The sequence below is a fragment of the Tetrao urogallus genome (genome assembly GCF_951394365.1).
Source record: "Tetrao urogallus genome assembly, chromosome: 16".
NCBI lineage: Eukaryota > Metazoa > Chordata > Aves > Galliformes > Phasianidae > Tetrao > Tetrao urogallus.
The window spans coordinates 8520166-8543641 of NC_136829.1; the positions used below are offsets into that span (position 1 = coordinate 8520166).

At 45.3% G+C, this 23476-nt stretch overlaps 2 protein-coding genes across 2 annotated transcripts; both read right to left on the minus strand.

Moving 5' to 3' along the window:
- Positions 1–1482: 1482 nt before the first annotated feature.
- RPS21 (ribosomal protein S21) lies at positions 1483–4497 on the minus strand. Its single transcript, XM_079543278.1, has 6 exons — positions 4488–4497; positions 4185–4270; positions 3282–3345; positions 2437–2508; positions 1700–1755; positions 1483–1517 (listed from the first exon to the last, which is right to left on the minus strand). The coding sequence occupies exons 2-6, from the start codon at positions 4232–4234 to the stop codon at positions 1508–1510; spliced, it is 252 nt and encodes an 83-aa protein (XP_079399404.1). The 5' UTR covers positions 4235–4270; positions 4488–4497; the 3' UTR covers positions 1483–1507.
- A 3218-nt stretch (positions 4498–7715) lies between these two features.
- On the minus strand, positions 7716–22106 carry CABLES2 (Cdk5 and Abl enzyme substrate 2; the record flags this gene model as incomplete). The annotated part of the gene is made up of 10 exons (XM_079543190.1): positions 7716–7856; positions 8307–8511; positions 9777–9883; positions 10261–10364; positions 11055–11220; positions 11821–11929; positions 13070–13147; positions 13509–13601; positions 13797–13868; positions 21607–22106. The coding sequence occupies 10 exons, from the start codon at positions 22104–22106 to the stop codon at positions 7716–7718; spliced, it is 1575 nt and encodes a 524-aa protein (XP_079399316.1).
- Positions 22107–23476: the final 1370 nt, after the last annotated feature.

A 23476-nucleotide genomic window follows, 5' to 3' on the forward strand; every position in this document is an offset into this window, starting at 1 on the left:
TTTCAAATGAACTCCTGCTTGGTTGAAATGCAAAGGTTCTGTCATGCTGGAAGAGGAGTAAATTCAAGTGCCATCAGTGGGAATGCAGAACGTACAAGCAAAGGTGTTTTACCTTACGACTATTCTGACAAAGGCTAACAGCTGATTCTAGCCCTCTCTGTGGAATTTGCTTCAGAAACAAAGGTCTACTTTACTCTGCAACTACACTTTAACATGGGCTGATCTACTGTGCCTCGCTTCAGCAGGTATTGCAAAGATGCATGTTGCAGCTTGAAGCATCAAGAGGACAAAACACAGATAATGGAAGGATACAAAACGTGAGATAAATGATCCTCCTTGGTTAGACAGTGCCACTATTTCACACTCTCAAGAGAAGACTGAGGTTGAAGTTTCCCCACACCAGTTCCACGTGCAGACAATTTATAGCATGAGCAGGAAAGCAACACAAAATGTATCTCTTGAGAAAACTGAATCTGACAGAGCAAAGACAATTGCAAACATTGTCCTAGAGGAATTAACATCATACAATCAGGACACAATATTTCTTTCTTGCAACACACAGTACTTTCTTTCCCAATGACCACTTCATAAGCTTTTTCAGCACTCCAGAAACAGTTAAAAATAAATACCTGAAGTACAGCAGGCAAAATCACGAATCAACTTTTTCAAATTAAATCATAAACATTTCTTTGCATGTTACATCAAAAGCATGAAATGATAGAAAATGGCCAGAGAGAAGGAAAGGCAGAGAAGAAATGCAAAGTCAGCAGATGTTAACTGACACTGCTTGCAAACTGCCTGGACTCTGCAAGTAAGATAACTAAGAAATAACACAGCAGCAAGCAGCAAGTTTATCTAGCCACTGAAAGACTATTAAGTCAGCTACCAAAATATTGCCAGATACTAAGAGTTATTTCTCCTTAAATCACTTCCTCACTTCTCAGCATCAAGGCCATACTTAAGGGGTTAAAACTCTGAGTCTCTCTCATGTTGAAATCAGGCTGCAAGCACACCACAAACTATTATTATTACTTTTTAAGTTTTCTATGAGCTTCATTGTTTGTAATGCACCTACAGAACACGTGTCAAAGGCAGAACAAATATTGGGAGCCTTTTATCAGCAGGAAAAAAGATAAATTTTGATAGCACAACCAAAACAAAGCCTTTGGTTTGGCCAGTGAAAAATCAGCAAGCAGGATGAGATTGTTCCATTGCAAACTGTTCCAGCAGAAATGAAAAGAGATGAGCTACAGTTGCAAAGCTTGTTTGTTATAACTAGAAAGATTGTAGTGGACAAAGAGTGAAGTGGAAATTCTTGATTTACAGCCGGCTCTGAAGTCGAAATCAGAATCTGTATCACGCACCCCTCATTGATACACATTTCTATGTACTTTTAAGATAAACCACAATGAAACCATTGCTGCTCACTGCTTGCACAAAAGACACAGCACAGCATAGGTTGGAACTGTTTATTTTACATCCGATGTATCCACACCAGTTTCAGTCGTTAGAAGTTCCTAGAAGAAAATCAAACAAAGACATTACAAGCTGTTGCACCTCAACAGCTCCACTACGTATTGCAGATCAACCGTGCAACAAGCATCCTAAAAATACAGTGCGTGCATTTTCATCCTGAAATCTGGGTTGGGACTGAACGTTACCTCTGCAAATGTTATTATGGAAAGATAAGCACACGTACTTGGAAACAATTCCATCGTTTTTCGCCAGACGCAGAATGGAGTCATCTGATTCCCCCTGTAAGAGAAACAGCAATTCTTAGGTGAGTGAATGATTGCTGACACAGGCTGGAAAGAGGCAGCAGCAGCACTTACTGATGGCAGTGAAATGCACAAGGTTGTTTATTTATTTTTTTTTCCAAAACAGATCGTTGCATTTCATTGCCACAGATTATTGTTTTTAAAACAAGCTGTTAAGTTTGCATTCTTCAGAATAAGAAACAGAGCTTGATAAAATACACACTTGCATTAACAAGACATATTTCTGAGCAAATGAACTGCTGATGAACTCTAGGAAGCTTCACAAAATGCTTCTTTAACAAATTCCAGGCAGTATCATATCTAATAATGATAAACTGATGATAAAATGATAAAAAGCCAGGTATCAGCTGCTTGGTGCATTCTTGGAAGAAAAAAAATTCATTTGCATCTTCTAGTGACTTTTAAAAAATACAAACATAACTGATCCCCAATCAAAGAATTGAGGAAAAAACATAACAAATTGACTCTTAAAGTCAATTAGCTCACGTCTTCACTCTGTCTTTATTATCCCAACAAAAGCTTTTCCTCCAAAATATGCTGAAAGCATATTTTCTTCATATATTCATATTTACTTCATTTTCCAGGACCAAACAAAACTGAAATATCACTGGTCAGTATAAACAGGACCACAGTCAGATTGTTCCAAGAAAATACCCACCATCCTACGAATTGCTCCACAGATGGCATATGTTTTGAACTGCCCATTGACTCTGCCTGTTACCTTGTCGACCTGTAATTACAAGCAAATTACTGCATGGATTCTTACAGAATTCTTACCAAGTTTTACATCATGCTTGCCAAAAGCTCACTAACAAATATTCTTTGCTTTTCTGCAAAACCCCAAGGCAAACATTTCTGTTAGAATCTACAAGGTATACATTCAAAGCAAGCATATAGTTTATGACATAACATAGCTGTAACATCTAATGGATCACACAGCATTACAAAACGCAACAGAAAATGGTAAACATTACTGCCTGTTTAGTTTTTTTTTTTCAAGTTTCTTTTAATTAAGTCAAGGTAATTAATTAAGTCAAGCTGCCCAGAGAGGCTGTGGATGCTCCAACCCTGGAGGGGTTCAAGGCCAGGTTGGATGGGGCCCTGGGCAGCCTGGTCTGCTATTAAATGGGGAGGTTGGTGGCCCTGCGTGTGGCAGAGGGTTGGAGAAGAGCACGCTGAAGAAACGTGCTTTCTTGGGCAGGTAAAATTAAGCACTTCTTTCTATTTCCTTCGGGAAAAGAAATCCCCTAATTTTAACTCTATCTAAAGTTGGCTGTTTGATTTAGTCACACAGTTAAATGGTCAGGAATAAGTCATTTTCAACCTTTCAAAAGGTTGAAAAATAACCAGGAGTGACACAGTAGTATCTTAGTAAGTACAAAAGCTCTCCAGCTCTACACTTGTACAATTATTGAAGCTTACAACAAGTGTTTGTATTTACTAACTTCTATCAGAACTGAAAGGCACTGCTTTCTTATCAAACCCTTCTGTGAAGAAACTTACCTCAGAAATATTTATCTGAATGGAAGCATGGTCCTTAGCACCAATTATTCGGTTGCTGGCAGAGCTGGGGAGTAAACAACGAGGCATACTTAAACACTGTCAAAGCTAGACTTACATGAAAACAAGAACTGCACATGTTCATAGTGACAACACGAGGCTCAGACACTGCAGTGCACAAAAAAGTCAGAATTCAGTTTTAAGAATGTTTGATGGAGACTTTCACTTTAGTCATTCTCAGCTGCCAACGATCCCTACAGTTTGGCATGCTCAGTTTATTCCTATACAGTGCAGCCACAAGCACAGACCTTTGAAACGTTGTACTAAATTTGACTTTTCTAACGTGCAAAAACCATTGGTCATTTAAATCCTTCAAAAATGTATTTCCTATACCTTTATTCACTAGAAGCCATAAAAGCTATCAAAAAACATTCATGTTGTTCAGTCTGCTCAGAAATTACTGGCTTCAAAAACATCTAATAAAAAAAAAAAAAAACACCCCAAAATAAACCATTTACGTGCATTTTATGAGATATTAAAAAAAAACCTTCTCTGTAGAAACTGTCCATTTTCTACAGACTCAACACTGTCTTTACGATTCGTGCCTGAGATAACAATCATCTAACACGTTTTCTGCAGCAGCCTGCAGTGCAGAAATGGTATTATACTACAAACACGTTTCCTTTAAAAGCAGCCCTAAACGATCTGCCACAGCCACTGTACGGGCGGCTGCTGTGCAACCTAAGATAGAGAATTCTCTTCAAATAGACTCTTCGCTGAAAAAAAATTATAGCAGATAAGTAGAAATACGGAAATAAGATTCTCCTCCCTCCAATTAAACATAATAAGCCAAACATCAGCCTGTGTTCCCTTTCTCTACCCGGGAACCACCACAGCTCCGCTCACCATTTCCGAGGCACGTAGAGGTCCACGAACTCGCCGGCGTCGTTCTGCATCGCGTGGGGGTGGAGCCGGGCACCGAGCGCTGAGATCTGGAACGAGCGAGGCAGAGCTCAGCGCCGTCCCACGAGGCCCGGGCCCTACAGCTCCCCCCACCCAGCCTCACGACACGCTGGGAACGAAGCTACGGTCATCCTCCCTCCCGCCTTCCGGCCCCCAGGACCTCCCCGGCTCTCGCAGCCCCTCTGCGCCGGTGCCCCCCCCCTCACCGAGCCCTGCCCTCAGAGCAGCCGCGCGCCGCCGCCATACCTCACACACGCACCGCGGCGGAAAGGAAAGGCTGCTCGCCGGAAGCGGAAATGAGAGCGCGGGAGGGGGAGGACTTCCGGCGTAGCGTCGACTTCCGGCGTGGCGCCACGACATTGCAGGTGGCGTTAGGCTCCCTCAGAGGCGGCGCGGGCTGCGCTGTCAGGCCTCCCCCGCCCGCCCCCAGCAGCACAAGCACCATACCGGAACGCGACGTTTGGTTACAAAACACGTATCAAAACAGTTTTATTTCACAGCATCTTAAACGCACAAGTTGACGGGGGGAAAAAAAAAAGTACATGGAACGGTCTAAGCCAGATTCTTAAATAACATAGACAAAAAAAACCCATAACACAGCTTTTTTTTTTTTTCTTTTCCTTTTCCTTCCATACACGAGAACCTACAGCCTCTTGTCGAGAATCGCAAGAGCAGCACCGCACTCACAGGTGCACAGCATTCGGCCGCCCCTGCCCCATGAGGGCTCTGGGTACAGATGAAGCTGATGAAGGTTCGGGTCCCGCTTTATTAATAGGTAACGCAGTAATAGTCCTTCGCCACACGGTGGCAGCTTTTAGGTGAAATGATAAATATTGCTACAAAGGAAGAACTGAATGGGGCTGGAAGTTACGCACTGGAAACAGAAAAATAAACACACATACATAGCTACTGTATCGCTCCAGGACTGATCCTGCAGAGACAACACAAAAGAGGTACTCATTTACAAGCTGCATCTGGCTGCTGTTGGCCCAAAGCACTGCTCGTGCTCCTTTCCAACATCACTGCCTCCCCTGGGCTGTCGCATCTGCCTGCACCCCACACAGCCTCCAGGCTCAGCACCACTGCATGGGCCTCAGCCAATGCTTACAGTTACTTTTAAACAGCATTCTGTCATTTAATACTCCTAATCCTAATCTGTTCTTCTGAAGAAAACAAACAAACAAAAAATAAAAAAACAGAAAAACAAACCACACCAAAATATAACCAAAACCTTACCCATTTATGATGGTAAACAATAGCTCCCATTTTGCAAGGGGAGCTCCAGCCCAAACACCCACTGCAACCAGACAAACTTCCACTGAATACAGACTGAACTGTTCCAAAAATAAATGCGTTTTTTCCCCTACATGGGGAGAAAGTTAATTGTTAAAGAAAACTCTTCGTATGCTAACTAGAAGGAAATCACCAGAGACATTCTCCAACTTCATTCTCACTAAGCAAAGTGGTTATGAATTGCTGGACATACCACCTGAAAAATTTCTTTGCTCAATTTCAGTTCTTCCTCCTTACCCAATGAACACAGGGAGCAGTGGACCACTTCAGTTGTGCTCACATCTGTTCACTAATTCCAAGGCTCACTATATATGTTTAGCACTTTGTTATTAATTGCATGCAAGGACAGTTACATTCAGTAGAAAGTTGAACCAGTAGGCAATTTTAAAACCCTTCTGTTAGATAATTGGCTAGCCTAACTTATTACCTACCATCTCACTTACAGAGATTGGAAAGTCCTTCTGTGTTAAAGAGAAGCCAGAAGCACATTAAATTTACACAAATAACTTGAAGCTACATACAGCTGAACAGTTACAAAGGAGTCAATAGTCAGTGTAGTTATTACATATGAAAAATAGAATTTGAGCCCTACATAAAGAGGAAGGAGCTCCAAGACAGTTTGCTCCAACTCTAATGAAGCAAAATTAGCTTCAGGCCAAACATGGCTGAGGAACAAAGATTCAGCTTTGTTTTTGCCCACAACATCTAATACAAAGAACAGAAATTTACATTACTTTACATATTAGATAGCAGGTACCCATACCTCAATACAAGGTTTAGCATTCCCATTTAGAAGTCAAACAAATTACAAATTTCTCAGTCTTAATAGCTAAGCATCAGCTTTGCTTCTTGCAAATGGACACAGCTACCTGTATCACAATATTGCTTCAGAAAATAAAACCAAGAGCCAATATCACAGAAGGTTCCACACGTAATCAGAGCTCATTCCCAACCTGGATATTTTAAGAACAAATGAAGGAATAGTCAATGGTCAAAGAACTTATTAACCTCTGTGTGAGCAGTGGGGTGCTGCCTGGCACCGGCTGGTAAGTAGCTGTTCAGATGTGCAACAAATGCTAGTATTATGAGGACTGTCACAGTGATGCAATGCTTGGAAGAACGGAGTAAAAAAAGTAGCATTTTCAATATCAAGCATGCTTTGTGTCATTGGCTTGGTTTGGCAGAAACAGCATTACTGACTTAAGTACTTGCTCAGAGCATGTAAGACCATATATAATACAGTCCTACTGAAAAAGGTGCTTAGTTCAGACTACAGAACACAGAAACAAATCAGTATAAGAAATTATATATTTTAGACCAAGTTGCTCTTGGTCAAAACCACTCATCTTTCATTTGAGAGTGAACTGGGCTGGTAATCACCTTGCTGCAGCTACCTTGTTCAACAGGTGGTGTTTCATGACAGACTTCAAAACAATCTTTAAATAAAGTGTATGTTCTTAAGATATTATAGTTAACTAAATTGAAACAGCAACTTCAGTCTAGCTATGGTATGGGACAGATGCCCTGCGTATCACTAGTGCAGATATACTGGAATTGTTTTATTTATACACAAGGCCAATGCAGGTAAAGAATAAATGTCTATATAAATTCAGGATTCTCTATGAAATAACATAACTAACTTAAAAAGTACTGGTACCAGACCAGCCAGTCTTAGGCACATCTTTAAAAAAAATAAAGTATGTGTTCCATTAATGTAAAAATGCAAGAAGACTCTTGGAAACATCTGGACTTTATGGTGCACTGGAATGGAAGTGATGCTTCCTTTAGTTTCAAGGAATAAAATAAAAGCTTAAAAAAAAAAAAAAAAAAAAGAAACAATACCATAGGATTCTTCATATGGAAGAACAGTTTTAAAAACAAAACAGTTTTAAAACTGCAAAGATAAATAAGGAATAATCAGCAGCCATGACAGCTGACTGGTGAACACTTGTGCTTTAAATGTCCAAAACAAAATGAAGTTCAACATCTCTTCTCGTACCATCTCCCAGACTTCGCATGTGTCTCCATAATGCAAACCTCGACAGTTTGAAAACACACTGCAGACTTGAGAGCCAGAGCTGGCAGGATGCTCCCAGGGCACAGAGGCCAATGGCAAGTCAGCAGCAAGGCTCAGCGATGCTATCCCAGCGCTGCCAGCTACCAGCTGGAGTGGAGCTTTGGTTAAGATTGTTGTGTGAGCCGTCTGTAGTGAGGTAACACTTGGTTTTCAGGAAGATAGAGAGCCAGTTCCAAAGCTACAAGGACAGTGAATTCAAAACCAATAAGATCTCTTCTGTTGAATCTGAATCTCTCTTCTAGTTTCTATGATAGTAAGAAATTAAAAAAAAAAAAAAAAAAAAAAGCAGAGGGAGAGAAACAATCAGTTATCCAGAATTTCTCAGTGCACTTTCAGATCAAGTCAACACAAAAGAGGAATAAGTGATGCAAGACCAGAGAGAAGTACTGCCACAGATCAAACATGTAGATCAGCACAGCTGTCACACCCACACAACAGTTACTGTTTTCCAGGCAACCACTGAACACAAAAAAACCTCACTGTAAGATCAGTAGGACATTTACTGTATCAGTCAGCTTTTCATAAATTAGAGAAAGCATCCAGAAGGAAGAGCCCTGGATGAAGCTTGAAACTAACTGAAAGTCAGTCTTGAATGCAACATGCAGTGCTGAAATTCTTGTTTCTTTTTATCTTTGCTTTGTTCTATGGAAAAGGAAGGTTTTGACCCCACCCAAAACATGCCTCATAGTACTTACATCTATAAGATGTTTAACTTCATGTTTCCTGAGATCACTGCTGATCTTGGCTGCAAGCAGAACGCAAGCACCAGCACACAGTTTGCGGTTCTGTTTGTTGAGTTTGCCTTGGAGAACAAGCTTCTCAAAGTACACATAAGCCATGGACACAGTAACTGGCTCCAGATTGCATTCTTCACTCAGATTCCGCATCTCTCTCTTCAAACTAAGAACAGGGAGGAAAAAAGAAAAAACACCCTCTGAGACAAACAGCTTTTAGAAAATGCTGTAGGTACACTTCAGTGCGTGCACACCAACAGTGTGAGTTTCACTGTGGAAACTCAGAAGAGCACACATTCAAGACTCTCATTTGGAAAACCAGGGCTGGTATTACCCCAGACTGGAGCAGCCCAGTTGGCAGCAAGCTGGAGCTGATCCATGAACTGATTTCACCGGGCTGACTGTGGAAGCACAGTTCCTTATCTGACCATGAACACTATGAGTTCAGCTCCCTCACTGAAGCACAGGCTGTTGCTGCATGGATCCCTCTGAGGTCCCAAACAGGTTCATGATTCATAAGACCCAACTGCCCTGACCTACACACCATCACATCAATGCTGTGCACAGAGAGGCCTGTCTCCCACACACCTCAGAGAAGAATCAGGTCTGAGGGGGAAGGCAAACTGCTTCATCCCCCCCACAGCAGATGGCCCTTCACTTCTGCATGAAGGTGAACGTTATGCAGGATGCTCCCTCTCACTGCTATCAACATGCTACAGAGCTCTCTGCAAAAATCCCTGCTTGAAACAACTACAAAGAGGAGCATACAGGACACTGCCAGACTTTGAATGAGCAAACCCTGTCCTCAGCTGGGAACTGCAGTGCTAGTGATTCAGCAGTATCATGTTCTAAGCTGGCTATTTCAGAAGGCCCTAATTGCATTAACTGGTGTAATACCAGCAGGATTACAGCTCTCAGAAGGCATAACAGTACACCTCGTTGGTGAACAGTCAGACATTTCCTGGATGGTCAGGAATTCTGTGTCTTCAAAAAATACTTTACCAAGTGTTCCCAGAACAGAGTGGTTTTTTTTTTTATTCTAGAATACTGTTGAGACTGCATTCATCAGCAAATCTTGTAATTGAAAGGTGAAAACAGCCAGAGAGTCGAGCTGGATAAGAGCAGGACTGCATGAAAACCAATCAACCAAGTTACAAGTATTTGTTTCAAAGCTGATATTACTTCACTGTTAATTGGCTATTAGTGTTGATGAAGCAAAACTCATCTAGGCTGAAAGACGAAAACCAACTGTTACTCCTTCCCAGCAACCTAAGCATTCCTGTCATCCTACAGCCAGCTCAACCAGCAACAAGAGATTAGCATTTAATCATATATACTATAAATAGATCTAGTATTTGCTCTATACAAGTGACAGATAAAAGCAGCCTTGCACTGTGTAGATGATGATCTCAATCACTGCTTGTTCCTTACCTCCTAATTTTGCTCAGTGTCAGCTTGATATGAGGAAACTTCTCTCTGAAGGTTTCATTCATATCCTTTTTAAGGTCTGAGGGTTTCACGTATTCTATGACTGTTGTCTGAAACACAGGAAGAAAAATTATTTGTCCTGTGAACAGCACTGACAGCTGAGCAAGCCTGTCAAGGGCACTTTAATACAAAGGCAAAAACAAGTTTTATTTTATAATTCTCTAATATCTAGGTAATAGCCCAGATTGAGTCTCAGCCACAGAAAAAAAAACCAAACGAGTAAGCAGTTACCATAAATAAATGCCAACACGGAGATATGACAAGTTGGTCCTTGACAAGCTCAGCATACGAACTCAACCACTTGTGCATCTCCCAGTCAGCTCTTAAAAAGCCACAACTGCTTCCTCAAGGATTTTTTCTCCCCAGGGAAGTTGTTTACAGGAGGATCTCTCAGGCACTCTCTCTGCTCAGGTACACAACCACTCACCATGTAAGAGGCAAAGATGAGAACCCGTTTATGTTTTCCACAGGGCCACTGAGGATCATCCAGAAGATTAGGATCATACTCTGCCACTTCCCCAGCTTCGTTTCCTGAAGGAATGAGGAAAGCACAACATTGAGCCACAGAGCTTCAAATTTCCTGTTTCCTTTTTAATACAGCGTTCAAACAGCAAACACTAGAAGTCTTCACAAACCCTACAGACAGGCAAGCTGCAGCTAGGGTCATCCATTTGCATTCTGTATGTGTCAGGCAATAGATATACAAAGCAAACAAGCTGTCTCCAACATATGCCCAACACCATTTTAGACAGTGCAAACTAACAGTTTGTCTTCCACAAGTATGCACAGAGAACTGCACAAACGTGGTTTGCTGCTCAAATCTAGCAGATGATAGCATTGTCAGGTTTGCTCTTTTACACAGTTTAACATAAACCTTTGATTTGTGCATTGTTACGCTGCTAGAAGGCAAGGAAGGCCATCTGTACCCATGCACACCAGATGTTTCTTGCTGAGCAATATTAAGCTTCACATTGCCAAGGAAATGCTTTGCAGTCCTTGAATTGCACCAGCTATGCCAGGTATACAGAGGATGCAAGGAATGCATACAAGTCTCTCAGTCCTAAGGCTCGTCCTTTATACTTCACTAACAAACCTCCCCTGCTCAGCTCTAAGCGGTCTCCTTCCAAACACTTCACCACTTGCAATTGTTTCAGACTAACAGTCCTTTCCCACCTTTCTGCTCTGTGCAGAAGCAGTGAGCACGCTGGCAGCCATCCTTACCAATCTCTGTTCCTGCTGGTATCATTTTTGCAGTCACAGGTTTATATCTCGACCCAGGAAGACTCCGTGAAGCACCAGCTCTGCAGGAAGGGACAGCACTATGGCTGTCAGCCTTGCGAACAACCAAGGCATTGGTTGGGTACAGGAATTTTGCATAGGACACAACCTTCAAGAAAAGAAAGTTGTAGTAGTTATGGGGGAAAAAAAAGAATACTGGAAGCTTATTTCCAGACATACAGGATCCTACAACCCAGAGAACCGCAGTGAGAGTGAGGACCTTGAAATTGGGGGACGGGAGGAAAAGCCTGTACTTGAGAATACTTTGCTTTTGTGGTCTTCAGTATGAAAGAGTTGTTGAGGATGTAGGAAAAGGGGAGAATTGCATCAATAAAATTCTGGCAATATACAAATATAACTGAAGAGGTATGCATTTCATCCTTTAAAAAAAACTTATATTAAAAAAGTTATTCACATAATGTCTGAGATGACAGTGAAGACAATTCTCCAGAAACAGAGGCAGAAATGACCAGAGACTGACAGCCTCCTCAGAAGCACTATCACAAATCAAACATTCAAAACTTTAAGGATCTAAGCAGACTTCCAGTGCTCTGATAAGTTACAGTTCGCAGTTTATAGAAGTGCTACATAAAGCAAGTGATTTGCCCCTGGATCAAACAGTCACAGAGGTGAAAGCAGCCAGCTGACCACCCATCACCCCACACCAGGCATCAGCATTACAGACCAGGAGAAAAAAGGATTTTCTTACCTTGCCATCCGCCCCCAGCTCTACTCCTTCCATTCCAAGGACCATCTCAGTGGAGACTGAAACGCCCCCAGAAGGATGGCGCTGCTTCTGTCCATCCATCTTCAGATCACTAAATGCAGACAAGAAAACGCGCTGTTGGAAAACACAGCATGAACTCAGCTGCCTTTAAGGTGAATCCCAGGGCCTGCCCTGTGCCTCCACCAGCACCACAGGGTCAGAGCTCACTATGCATGAACTGGACTGTCCACCAACCTCATCTCCAAGTCAGCGCTAATTTTTCACTACTCTTTTCAAAACATGGAGATGTTCATTAAATCAAGAACTGCGCTTCATCTCATTCTAAAAGTCAAATCTGCAGCAACGTGCCCATCAAAAAAGGGGCACTACTATTTTTAGGTACAGTCCTTCTGCCTAAGACAAACCATTGGTAAGACAGAAATGCTCACTCAGCAGCAAGCATGATTTATATGACTAGTTTTCCAGGAAGAGAAGCTGGCCTTTCAGTTGCCGTTTTCCAGCCACTGAGCACACAAGCTCACACTAGGAATTAGGGCTGCCACCAGAACTCTGCTTCAGTGATGGCAGCATGCAGCATTGTCACCTATATTCCAGTATTCAGTTGAATAACTGCATTGCCAGCTTCCACACAAGCAGAATAACACTGAGCTCACAAGTGCCCTAAAATAACACCAGCAACCTTGCTGCTTTTCCATTCAATGGGAAAATGTTTTCCCATCAACTATTTTTACAGCAAGTGTATTTGAATACAATACAATTCCCACCACTAAACATCCGTTTCCTTCTGCCGTATGTTACGTACAGGACAGAAGTGACAACACAATTGTTTTGGCAGAAGTGGATTAAAATAAAATGATTTTCTATAGTGTACTTGTAGGTCAGACCTTCACAGAACCAACAGTTCACGAGAACCTGAGCAAAGCTGTGTGGAAATCTAATTAGCAGGACTTGTTTCTCATATTTGATCCTATTTACAGTTCCATGCAAAAAAATGGAGTACAGCTGTTAAAAGAGTATCAGTCAGGCTTAACTGCTTCTATTTGGCCTAGACTGTGGACAGTGACATTCACAGCTTCAGAGAGGTGAAAAAAAATAGAAGAGCATCTCAAACCTCATTTATAGCTTCACTATAGAACCTTGAAGGCTTCCCAGTAAAGAAAGCTGCAGACCTATAGCAGATGTACTCACTTAAAACCTTTCACAAACAGTAGCACAGTTAAAGGCAACTCACCTGATACGTAAACTCTCCCCATAAGGTAGGATAGAAAAAGCCACACACAGTGTTCGTTTAGCACAGATTAATACAATCCTGTAAACAGATAGGAGAAGATCAGGGTAAGAATTATGGTCCAGAAGTTACAAAGCAGCTTTCTATGAAACACAAACAAGGGACTCTTCTTTGTGCTAGAAAGGAGGACAGTGTTAGGGCAGAATGGCTTAATCTCCTCCCTTTCTCCTCATGGAGTGGCAGAACCATCAGCAGATTGCTGCAGATGTAGCAGATACAAATACCCACTGCCATTGACATAAAACATGTTTAAAATTAGGAAGACTACAGAGACAGTGCATTATTCCCACTGACGTTAACCAGCTAACCACAACTAGAACTTGTTTATGGGCACATCCCATTTCACACAAGTACGAGGGTACAGCTGATCTCCAGCTGTTACCTGCTGTTCTTCGTGTCATACTGCCTCATGTTCTTGATGAAGTGCATCTTCTTCAAGTTTTTGTGCCTCGGAGACCCAGAGATATGCTTCGTTCTGCAATTATAAGACAAAACCCAAACACTTAAGTGCTCTGAAAAACGACACAAAAAAAAGGAAAAACCGTGCCAGATTTATGATCAGATGGCAGCACTAGCATGCAGGACCTCAGATACTGGCGTGGAAGAGGGTGGAGGGAGGAGAGGACTGCATGCAACGAGTCAAGGTTAATGCTGCTTTTGAAAAAAGTACCTTTGTACACTGGCATATTCCACTATGTCTTCTAAAAAGTCTAGAGAGCAGCGCTGGGAGATAAAACGCCTTCTGTAAAATGTACAACACCACGAAGAGTGAACAATATTAGTTCATGGCCTGAGTTTATGAACTGCAACAGATGTATGAGCTCTTAGGACAAATGGCAGCTTTTCTTGGATTTGTTTTGTAGGTAAGCGCTCTTCCAACGAGTTCCACATTCCTAAAAAGGCCAAGAACTTGCTTTCCCTGCTAGGAACTTTGAAGTCTTTGGGTACATATTTATATTGGCTTCGTTAACAAGACCACTCAACACAAAGGAACACCTACCTCTAAGCTAAACACCTAAAAAGTTTCCAGAAACACATTTGAAGTCTTATCAGAAATATTACAAAAAGTTCCCTACACATACCAAGGCATTTTATATAAGCCTACCAAAACACATCAACACACACATCTCTATGATGACAGAACATCTGTAGCTCTACTCCTGCCCCAGAACACAGTGCTGCTCCAGTAGCAGACCATGAGTCTGGGACGTGAGCTCAGTAACACGGACAGAGCTCTCAAGAACAGCAGGGAGGGCTGTTAGAGGAAGCAGAGTACTCGGGGTCCATCTGAAATCCCCAGATGGAAGATACAAAGAGACTAACAGTAGGAACCTTGTGAGTTAGTGTGACAGTTAAGTTTATTGACAGAGTTCTACAAAGAAACTGGCTTCAATTTCTATAGGAACAAGGTCCTTGGATTCAAACAACATCACCAAAGCACCACAACCAACACCACAACTGTCAAACTCTATGTTTTCCACTCTAAGCATGCATTGTGCTGTGCTTTTAGCACAAACCACGTGTATTCCAGTGACAGTGACAAAGCGACACCATAACTCAACTGACAGACAAAAAAAATCACCATGGAAGCCAACCTGGGAGAAACTTACAGGACAGACATGTAGGATGCTGGATTAACCAAGGCCTAAAGCTTCAAAGTTAACATCCAGCCCTAGACCAAAAGCATGCACCTGAGGTAGGTGTGGGGAGCTATGGGCAAGGAGGGCAGACAACATGAGATTTCTTAATTGTTATCAGCTATGGATGAGTTTTTACAGCAAAGTTGGATAAGCAACCCAAACGCACAGCTTTGTTGCTACACAGGAGACCCAGTGACATTATGGATGTGAATATGATCTTGTTCCTCTTTATAAATGACATAAGCATCCAAACACCTTTCATCCAGGCTTCAGTTTTAAAATATTTTTGCTAGCCAGTGAAAGCTTTCCTGTAAAGTTCAATGCTTTCATATACATGTGCTTTAATCTACTTTGGCATTTATCCTGTAATTCAAAAAAAAAAAAAACCAACAGGCCTACACATTTAATGAAAATGTTTTCTATCTCAAATGTTATGGCACGAACACAGCTCTCAGTGACTCCACTGCTGTCATGGAACCACAGATCCTGAGCTGGAAGGACCCCAAAGACCAGGAGTCCAACTCCTGGCTCCACACAGGACCACCCAAAATTCCAACCAGGAAAAGCAAACCCAAAGCCAATGACAACAGGGATGAGAGCACAAAGCACCTGATCCCATGGCGCTGCGAGAGCACATCTCATCGAGTGCTATTGCAGTGAAAGGATCTCGCCCCTTTGCTCAGAGCCACAGTGACTCATCCCTGCTGTGCCAACAGGAAACTTCATTTTTAGCTGCACTTCAGCTGAGATTTTCTGTCCTCATGTGAAGCTGTCAGCCCGGAGAAATTCAACGCACCAGGCAAAGCAGGATGCTCTCCTCCAATCTCAGAGGTCTCACTGGTTCAGAGCACACTGCATGCTCAAGCAAACGTTTTGCAGCACCAAAGCCTTGTTGGAGTGGTGATAACAGCAGCCCTTCTTTATTACACAGTGCAGTATGCTGCAAACTAAGGCTTTTTTTGAGTTGTCCGCACTTAGCTTGCAACCTGTCTTAGTTTCAGTGCTCTTCTCACACAGTCAGTTCATACTTACAGGAAGCACAGTCATGCAGCAGCCCTGCTCCTGCCCAATGAAGAACAGCAGAGTCATGCACCCTGTGCTAAGCAGTCACCCAAGATAACACCCCTTGTTCTGATCTGCTGAGTTCAAAAGACTTGAAGTCATTTACACAGAGCACCTGCTGCCAAATGTGACCTCAATACAACAGCAGAAAGCCAAAATCATAACTTGGTTATCTTACCTCACTGACAATCTACCTGGCAATTAGAAATCAAAGCAGCCAGTATTAAAACTTTGGTAAGTTCTCTGTAGGAGGCTGTAATGTCAGCAGGACCCTAAGGGAAGTTCAAACCACCTGAGAGCCAACACAGCTTGCTCCTGGACAAGCTACAGAGGGTTGGTTTGTGTCTGTCTGTCCATCCAGCCCCCATCAAGGCCTCCCTTTGGTGCTTTCTCACTGTTTTGAGTCAATAAAGAAGGACCCACCCAGGACTGCACCACACAGAGCATGTGCCCAGAGATAAGGGTCAAGATGAGGAACCCTGGGTTAAGCCTGGCCTCGTTATCTGTGTGCACACAGAATCCAACAGCACTGCTCTGAGCTGACCAGGCACCAACCAGACACCTTCAGAACAGATAAAACCCAACCACGTGTGCTCAGTTTCATTTTCACTCCCACCCTGGGAGTCAGCAGCCAGCCCTAATTACCCTTCCGATAGATTTCCCACTGAAAGAACCCCACTTCTCAGTTCTTTCAGCCTCACATTCGTATCAACAGGGAAGTAACAAACAGAAACAGCGCTTGGATCCTGGGCCAGAGGTTAACCCAGCTCTTAAGTGTTCCCAGCAGGACAGGACACAGCTCAGAGCACTCTATGTATAGCACCGGTAATCCCTCAGTCTCCTACAAACTGAAAGGAAAAAGCTGTGCAAGTCACTGCCTCTGACTGGAGAGCAGTGGCCTTTCAGGGGGCTCAGGGCAGGGCCCCCCAACCCACCCACAGGCCTGGCCACATGCAGACACCCAGGAGACCATAAGAGAGGAAGCAAACCAATGATCAAAGAAAAAGAAAAAAGAAAGGCATAAGAATAGGAAGAAGAATGACTCACACCCAGCCTACATTTTTTCTCAATAATATCTGGGTCCTTCCATCCCATAACACTATGAGCTGCATCCCTCGCCCTTCTCCAGGGGGCAGGATGCTATGGTGCACACACACACCCAAGGGCACTTGGCTAAAATCAGCAGGTGGGCTCAGATCCTCCGCTGCTGCTTCACAACGCACACTGCTAATAGATGAACAGAACAGAGGAGGTCAAGAATTTTTAATTACTGCGTGAAATTAGGGCTAATAGAATTTGGTTTCTTATTTCTCTCTCCAAAGTTACTTGTATGGCTGCCCCCTTGTAAGGTGTTCCACATACCTTAGTGTAATCACAGCTGTCAAGAGACTGAATTATTGACATAATGATGACAAAAATCAGTTACTGGTTCGTGCAGGCTTACTGACAACTGCCAAAGGTGATCTGCTCAAGGAGCCCATAGATCCCAAACCTTGCCTGTAGTAGGGAGACACACCTGTCAGATCTGCTTTGTCAGGGCACACCATGCACAATCACAGTGTGGCTTTCCCTTCCTCACGGGTGAGCCAACAACCCACGATGAACTGTGCTGCTGTGGCTGGGTAACAGCACTGCCATCAGAGGATTACAGGAATCTGATCCCACCTTTAAGCTTAATTTTTCTCAACTGCTACTACGTAGACAGCCTGGAAGACACTTGCCTGCTTCCAAGCTTGCACTGTAGTGTGTGTGTGTGTGTGAGAATTCCCCTATTCCCATACCCCATGCTTCATTGCTGTCAGTGACTCAAGCATTTGCTGCTCCTCCAAAGCAGATTGAGCACAGCTCACTGGCAGCAACACCTCTGCAGTAACTACATAGAAATTAGACCACACTGATAGTAAACTGCATTCAAACCACTGTCATCACCACAAATTTGGTGCAATACATGATTTCGAGTACACAAAGTACACTCCAAAGCATGGAGTGGGGCTATGTGGCATACCTCAGGGTTAGAAAAGAGGCCCCAAATTTTTGACCTTTGTGCTCTTATTCAAGGTTTGTTTGTGAAACTGAAGGGCTGCAGGGCTTTTCTGCTGGTCCCAAACTCACAAGCAAACCCTGCACTCCTCACAGAGCAGCAAAGCCCCATGCAGGGAATGGAGCATGCAGCACATAGGGCAAACAAGAAGGAGACAAGAAACTGCAGCAGGACTGGAGGTGGAGGCAGATCAAATAGGGAGCTTACTCAGCCTGTAAGATTTTAAGTACTAACAAGGAAATAACTGACTGTAGATCTTCGTCACAGTAGCTGCTGCCTCACTGCTGGTTCACAATCACATAAGATTAAGACCTAATGCTAATCAGGAGCAGTGCCCATATATCGCATTGCTCTGGTGCTAAGGGTGTTTCGACAATCCAAGGAGAAACGATGCCTTCCAGCAAGAATTACGAAAGCAGTCTGTTGCAACAGAGCCCCAAGGCAGGCAGGCAGATGTAAGGCTGCAGTGCCCAGAGCCCACTGCTCCTAAAGCACATTTACACCTCTGGAGAGCCCTGTGGGGCTGCTGCTCTCAAAGCCAGCAGGAGGTGCTGGCCAGGATGCTGTTCCCCAGGGCTCTGCCATGTCCTGTGGGTATCTCCAGCTGGACCAGTGTGGTCCCCCCTTGTGCTTCATGCTCTGTTTGCTAAGATGACCAAAATGCTGACCAAAACAAACATGTGAAATGCAAGAGACGTCACTGAGGACATTATACATTATGGAAATATTCAAGTACTTCCCTGAGAGATGATACATCTCATCATGTGCCTTGCTAAAATAAGAGCCTTTGGCACAATAAAACTCCCAAGTTAAAGGAAAAACCCAACAAGCAACCCAAGGGCAGCGCTCCCAGAAGGCAGCTGCTTCCAGCCAAGGTGCTCCAGCTCCTGCAGAAGCTTCTTGTGTTACAATCTCAGTGCTTCCCACAAATCTGGGCACTGCCTTGGGAGACTCTTTCCCTTCCCTTGCACTTCCAAGATAAGCAAAGAGCTCTTCACGTAACATCATCTTTACAGGTTGAAACAGTAAACTGTATACATGGTATCTATAAACCAAAGGTTAAGAGTTTAATAGCTCTGTATCCAAAGAACTCAGCTGCAGCCCTGCTAGTACCACCCACCTGCCTTATCAACAATACCTCATTGAAAAACTCAAGTTTCATGGCTTGCGTGCACATCACAATACAGAATTTGTGAAAGTAATGTTCCTTCTCTTTTTTTTCCTGAAACAAAAGGCCTAGCAAGCCATACCCAAATCCAAAGGAAAAGCACTGTCTTGTGATTAAACTGCAGCAGACTTCTGTACTCAGCAAAGCTATACAAGCACTGAGAATCTCAGACATCAGTATTCACCCTCATGTGCACACAGAATCCAGTGTATGGCTCCGTTCAGAGTGGGCTTTGCAAAACCCAGGTGCTATGGCTCAAATGGGAGGCACCAGTGGAGGGGGGACAGAAGGAAGGGAATGTAGGGAAGTACTCCAGACTGCAAACCAAACAAACTATGCTTTAAAGCAGCACGCTGAGATCCTGTAGGCTTCAGAGTCAAGAATTACAGCTGCCAGGCACACCCCTTGCTGCTGACTGATGGATGTACCTGGCTGGGAACGGACAGGCAATCGATAACAGAGACAGCTATGAGTTGTCAGGCATTTGCTATTGGCCACATGCATTCACCTGTGGGCACAGCGTGGGAGAAGTCTGCTGAAGCAATGCTGCTGGGGAGCAGAGTGCAGCCATAACACCTCAGCTGAGCTTTAAATACAGCCCAGGCACAGGAGGTGTTTGTGTTCAGCCCTGAGCAGCACAGCAGCCCATGGCTACAGCTCAGAGGTCGCAGCTCACAGCCTCCAATCAGTACTGCTGCTTCCTTAACAGCACCATGCCTGCCCAGGCTATTGTACAGAAGGTTTAGAAATTACAGCTAAAGCTTTTCAGCTTTATGTTTCATTCGTCTCCAAAAAATGTGTATTAGCACAGGATTTGTGCTTTTCTTCTTTTTAATAAGTGTTTCTTAAAATGAAAGCAGCTGCAGAGCTGACAGCAGGACAAAACACTGCATTAGCCATCACCAGCAGGAAAACCTGATCGAGCACTTCTATTGCACACAGAGAACTGATTTGATCACACCTATGTCAGCAATACAGCATCCAATCAATGCTTCCAAGCAGAGTTAGTCCAAAGCACTGCTGCTACCACTGCTGCTCAGACTCCCACTCCCACTTTGAAATGATTTAGATTAACTCAGTCCTTTCTGATGCCCCTTGTTCCACTTGTTCTTTGACAGAACAAAAGAACAGAGTAAGGTGGAAAGGGAGAAGGGAGGAGAACAAGGCGGGTAAGGAAGCAGTACACACACAGCATTGTAATTTAAGATGCCATGAACAGAAGATACCTGAAGGGAAACAAAAGTGGGAGGTTAAGTCATTCAGTTTCTGAAGCAGCACAATGAAGCAAAGCATTCAGATTAAACCATGCCTCCAAGGAGTGCTGCCAGCACACACCCAGCTCCTGCTGGAAGTTTCCATCCTAAAGGACCTGACAGCCATAGAGCATCTCACGAACTCCCCACCACATCCCATAGGTTATGGTGCATAACACAGATCAGAGACACAAGCAGACAAATGCTGAATGCAATGCCCTATGCTCTTGCAGCCATCTCTTCCCCAAGATGAAATATTGGCCTGTTTTGTCACTGCTCACAAAGAAGCCCTTTCTGGTTATCTCTGCACACTTCTCTCTACCTTCATTTCCCAATTCAATCTTTCTTTTCAGCTGGATTGACTGGAGCCACTGGTGGAGCACAACAGCTCGAGATGAGATACCAAGAGAGGCAGGAAGGACATCGAAGAAGAGCAGACCCAAGGAATATGTACTAAAGAGTATTTTCTTAGCGTCTGACTGACTTGGCATGGAAAAGAGAAGGAACAAATAACGTCACAGATATCTCTCTACTTCTCAAGCTCCTGATGCTAAGCTCAAAATCATCATCCACAACATTAAACCAAAGAGAATTCAAGAGAAGAACAGCTCAGCACCCTAAAGCCCTGGAGGAGGAGGACCCCACACCCCTACTCACAGGGCTGCTGCTCTCTGGCTTTGCTCATCCTCCCGCGATCACGGCGGCACACCCGGCTGTGCACCCAAAGGCAGCACCGCTAACTGCACCGCAGCTCCCAGCTCTGGAGCACGGACATCAGCACGGACAGAGCCCCGAGAGCAGCTCTATGGACCACAGAGAATTGGCGCCTTCGGTTTTGTCCTCCTTATCGGCAGGCTCTGGGGGTCAGCTCACTTTACAAAGCTCTTTATGCAAGAAACGGCCTCAAAGGAGCTCTTTTACAGCTCAAATCCCCGAGATCCCAGCCGGACCAGCTGCCTTCCACCGAGCAGAACGCCGGCACAGCGGGGCTGAGAGGAGCCACCCGGCCACACAGTGGGAACTCCGCACCCCGGGGCCGAGCGAGGCGCCCCCGGAGGGATGAGGGCAGCATCCCCCGATCGGCGCGGCCCCGCGGCTGCCCCGCCCGCCCCCTGCAGGTGCTCCCCCGGCTCCGCGTCCCACGCCCCCCTCTTCCCCCGGGGCCGCCGCTTTCCCACGCTCGCTCCCCATCCCCCGGGGGCACCGGGCGGGGTGAGGGCCCTGGGAAAGCTCCGCTCCCTCCTCGGCTTCCCACGCCCCAACGGGGCCGGGCTCCGCGAGGCAGGGAGGAGCCGGGAAGCCCTCTCCTCACTCACCTCTGCCGCTGCACGTCCAACGCTAAGCCGCTGCTCTGCGTGGGGCTCAGCAGCCCCGCGGCCCCCGGTTTGACGGCGCCCAGCAACGCGGGAGGTCCGGGGGGGGCGGGCGGGCAGAGGGGGCCGCCCAGCAGCAGCGCGATGCCCCCGCGGGGCGGCTCCGCGTCCCCTTTCAGCCCCGCGGGGGATGCGGCGGGCGGCGGCGGCGGCGGCAGCAGCAGAGCGGGAGGGGGCCCGTTGGGCGCCCGCGGGGGGGACAGCAGACGCGGGGGGGCTCCGGCCGGTTCGACCGCTTCCTCCGCTTCTCCCGGGCCCGCGAGGGGAGGCGGCGGTTTCTCAGCCTCCGAGCAGGAAGGCGGGCGGCCGTCCAGGGAGATGTTGTTGAGGAAGAAGAGCGCGGCCTGCCGCCGCCGAGAGTCCCCCCGCTTCCGCGGAGGCGGTGCCGGCTGCTCGCGGGGCGGCCGGGGGGCCGGGGAGCCGCACGCAGCGGCCGCGGCCATTCTCCGAATGAGCCGCGAGCGCCTCGGCAGCCCGGGCGGGGCGGCTCGGAGAGCGGCGCCGCCGGCGGCTCGCTCGCTCATTGGCTGAGTGCCGGCGGGATGCAAATGAAACGGGACGAAACGCCGAGCTGATTGGCTCGGAGCGTGGCCGCGCCCATCCCGCCGGCCGGCAGAGCGCCGCAGGGTCCTAGCGCCGCCGTGCCGCCGCCGCAGGGCTGCGCTGGTCGGGGGGCTGCCCCACGCACGGCCCCGCACCCCTCGAGGCTGCGATTCGGGCAGCCTCCTCCTCTCTTGGCTGCGTCTCTTCCACACCCACATCCCCACAACCGCTCATCGCATCGCTTTTTTTTTATTAAATAAAACAACTTTTTAAAACTTCTCCATCTCTGCTCTCAGTGTCACACTGCCACAGTTTTGGCCTTCCTGCAAGCAAGGATGGCACAGCTGCACAAACTGTTATCTCCAGGGAACGGCTCCGCACGGCACACTGCTCCCAGTCTCGTGGTTATGCTGTATAATATAAGCACACCGTCTGGCCCAGGTGATGCTCCGAGCACTCACTCCTAAGGGCTGTGCCCCACGTGCCAACCCTGGAAGATGTCAGTGTGTGCTGCTGATATTGTGCAGCGCTGCCCAGATGTGCTCTGGGAGTTTTGCTGGGAGCAAAACACCAGCAACCCAAACGATGGTCAATGACATGAACTGATGTGTGTGCCCTAAGTAGCAAATTAGATGCTGAAACTGTCCTGAAAGATGCAAGCAGGTGCTAAGGACTGTGTGATGAGATTACTTTGGCTTGCAGTTACAAATGGTACATTAGCATTTCTATCATAATATCTATAACATTTAATAATATCAGCAATAAGATGGAAGATATAATTTTTTTCTTGTAGGCACTCATTTAAAGACTGTTATAATAAGAGAGCACAGTGTAAAGTCTCCCCTCAAAGTCCTGAGAACATCCTCAGTACCTTATGATATTCCATATAGGTCAGATTTTGAGCCAAAATTACTTGGCAGAACCATCTCATATCACAGCTGTGAAAAAAATAATTTGGGATAAAGCGGAACTAAAATCCTTCCTGCTGGCAGGCTAATCAAATAAGCCAAGGGATAAATGGGCATGGAAACCTCACTAGGCTTCCTGTAAACAATTCTCTAGAACTCAAGATTCAAATACATTCATAAAAAAAGGCAATTTTTTTCTTCATCTATCCTTGCAAAAGCAGCTGTAGGACACAAATTGCCCCCATGGAGTCAGCATGGGGTGAAGCAGAGGAGGTGGCCTCCATCGCTCGGTGGGCTGCTGCCTTCAAAGCTGAAATCAGAGGTGTGAGTATTGCAGTGCTGGGAGCTTTCATCTGCATCTG

Bases quoted from the DNA above. Each gene is read 5' to 3' on its own strand.
- RPS21 (XM_079543278.1), bottom strand. From the start codon at position 4,234: ATGCAGAACGACGCCGGCGAGTTCGTGGACCTCTACGTGCCTCGGAAA. The intron at 3,346-4,184 runs GTGAGCGGAGCT...TTTACTCCCCAG, and splicing joins CTCTACGTGCCTCGGAAATG to CTCTGCCAGCAACCGAATAA. The intron at 1,756-2,436 runs GTGGGTATTTTC...TTTCTCTTACAG, and splicing joins GTGGAGCAATTCGTAGGATG to GGGGAATCAGATGACTCCAT.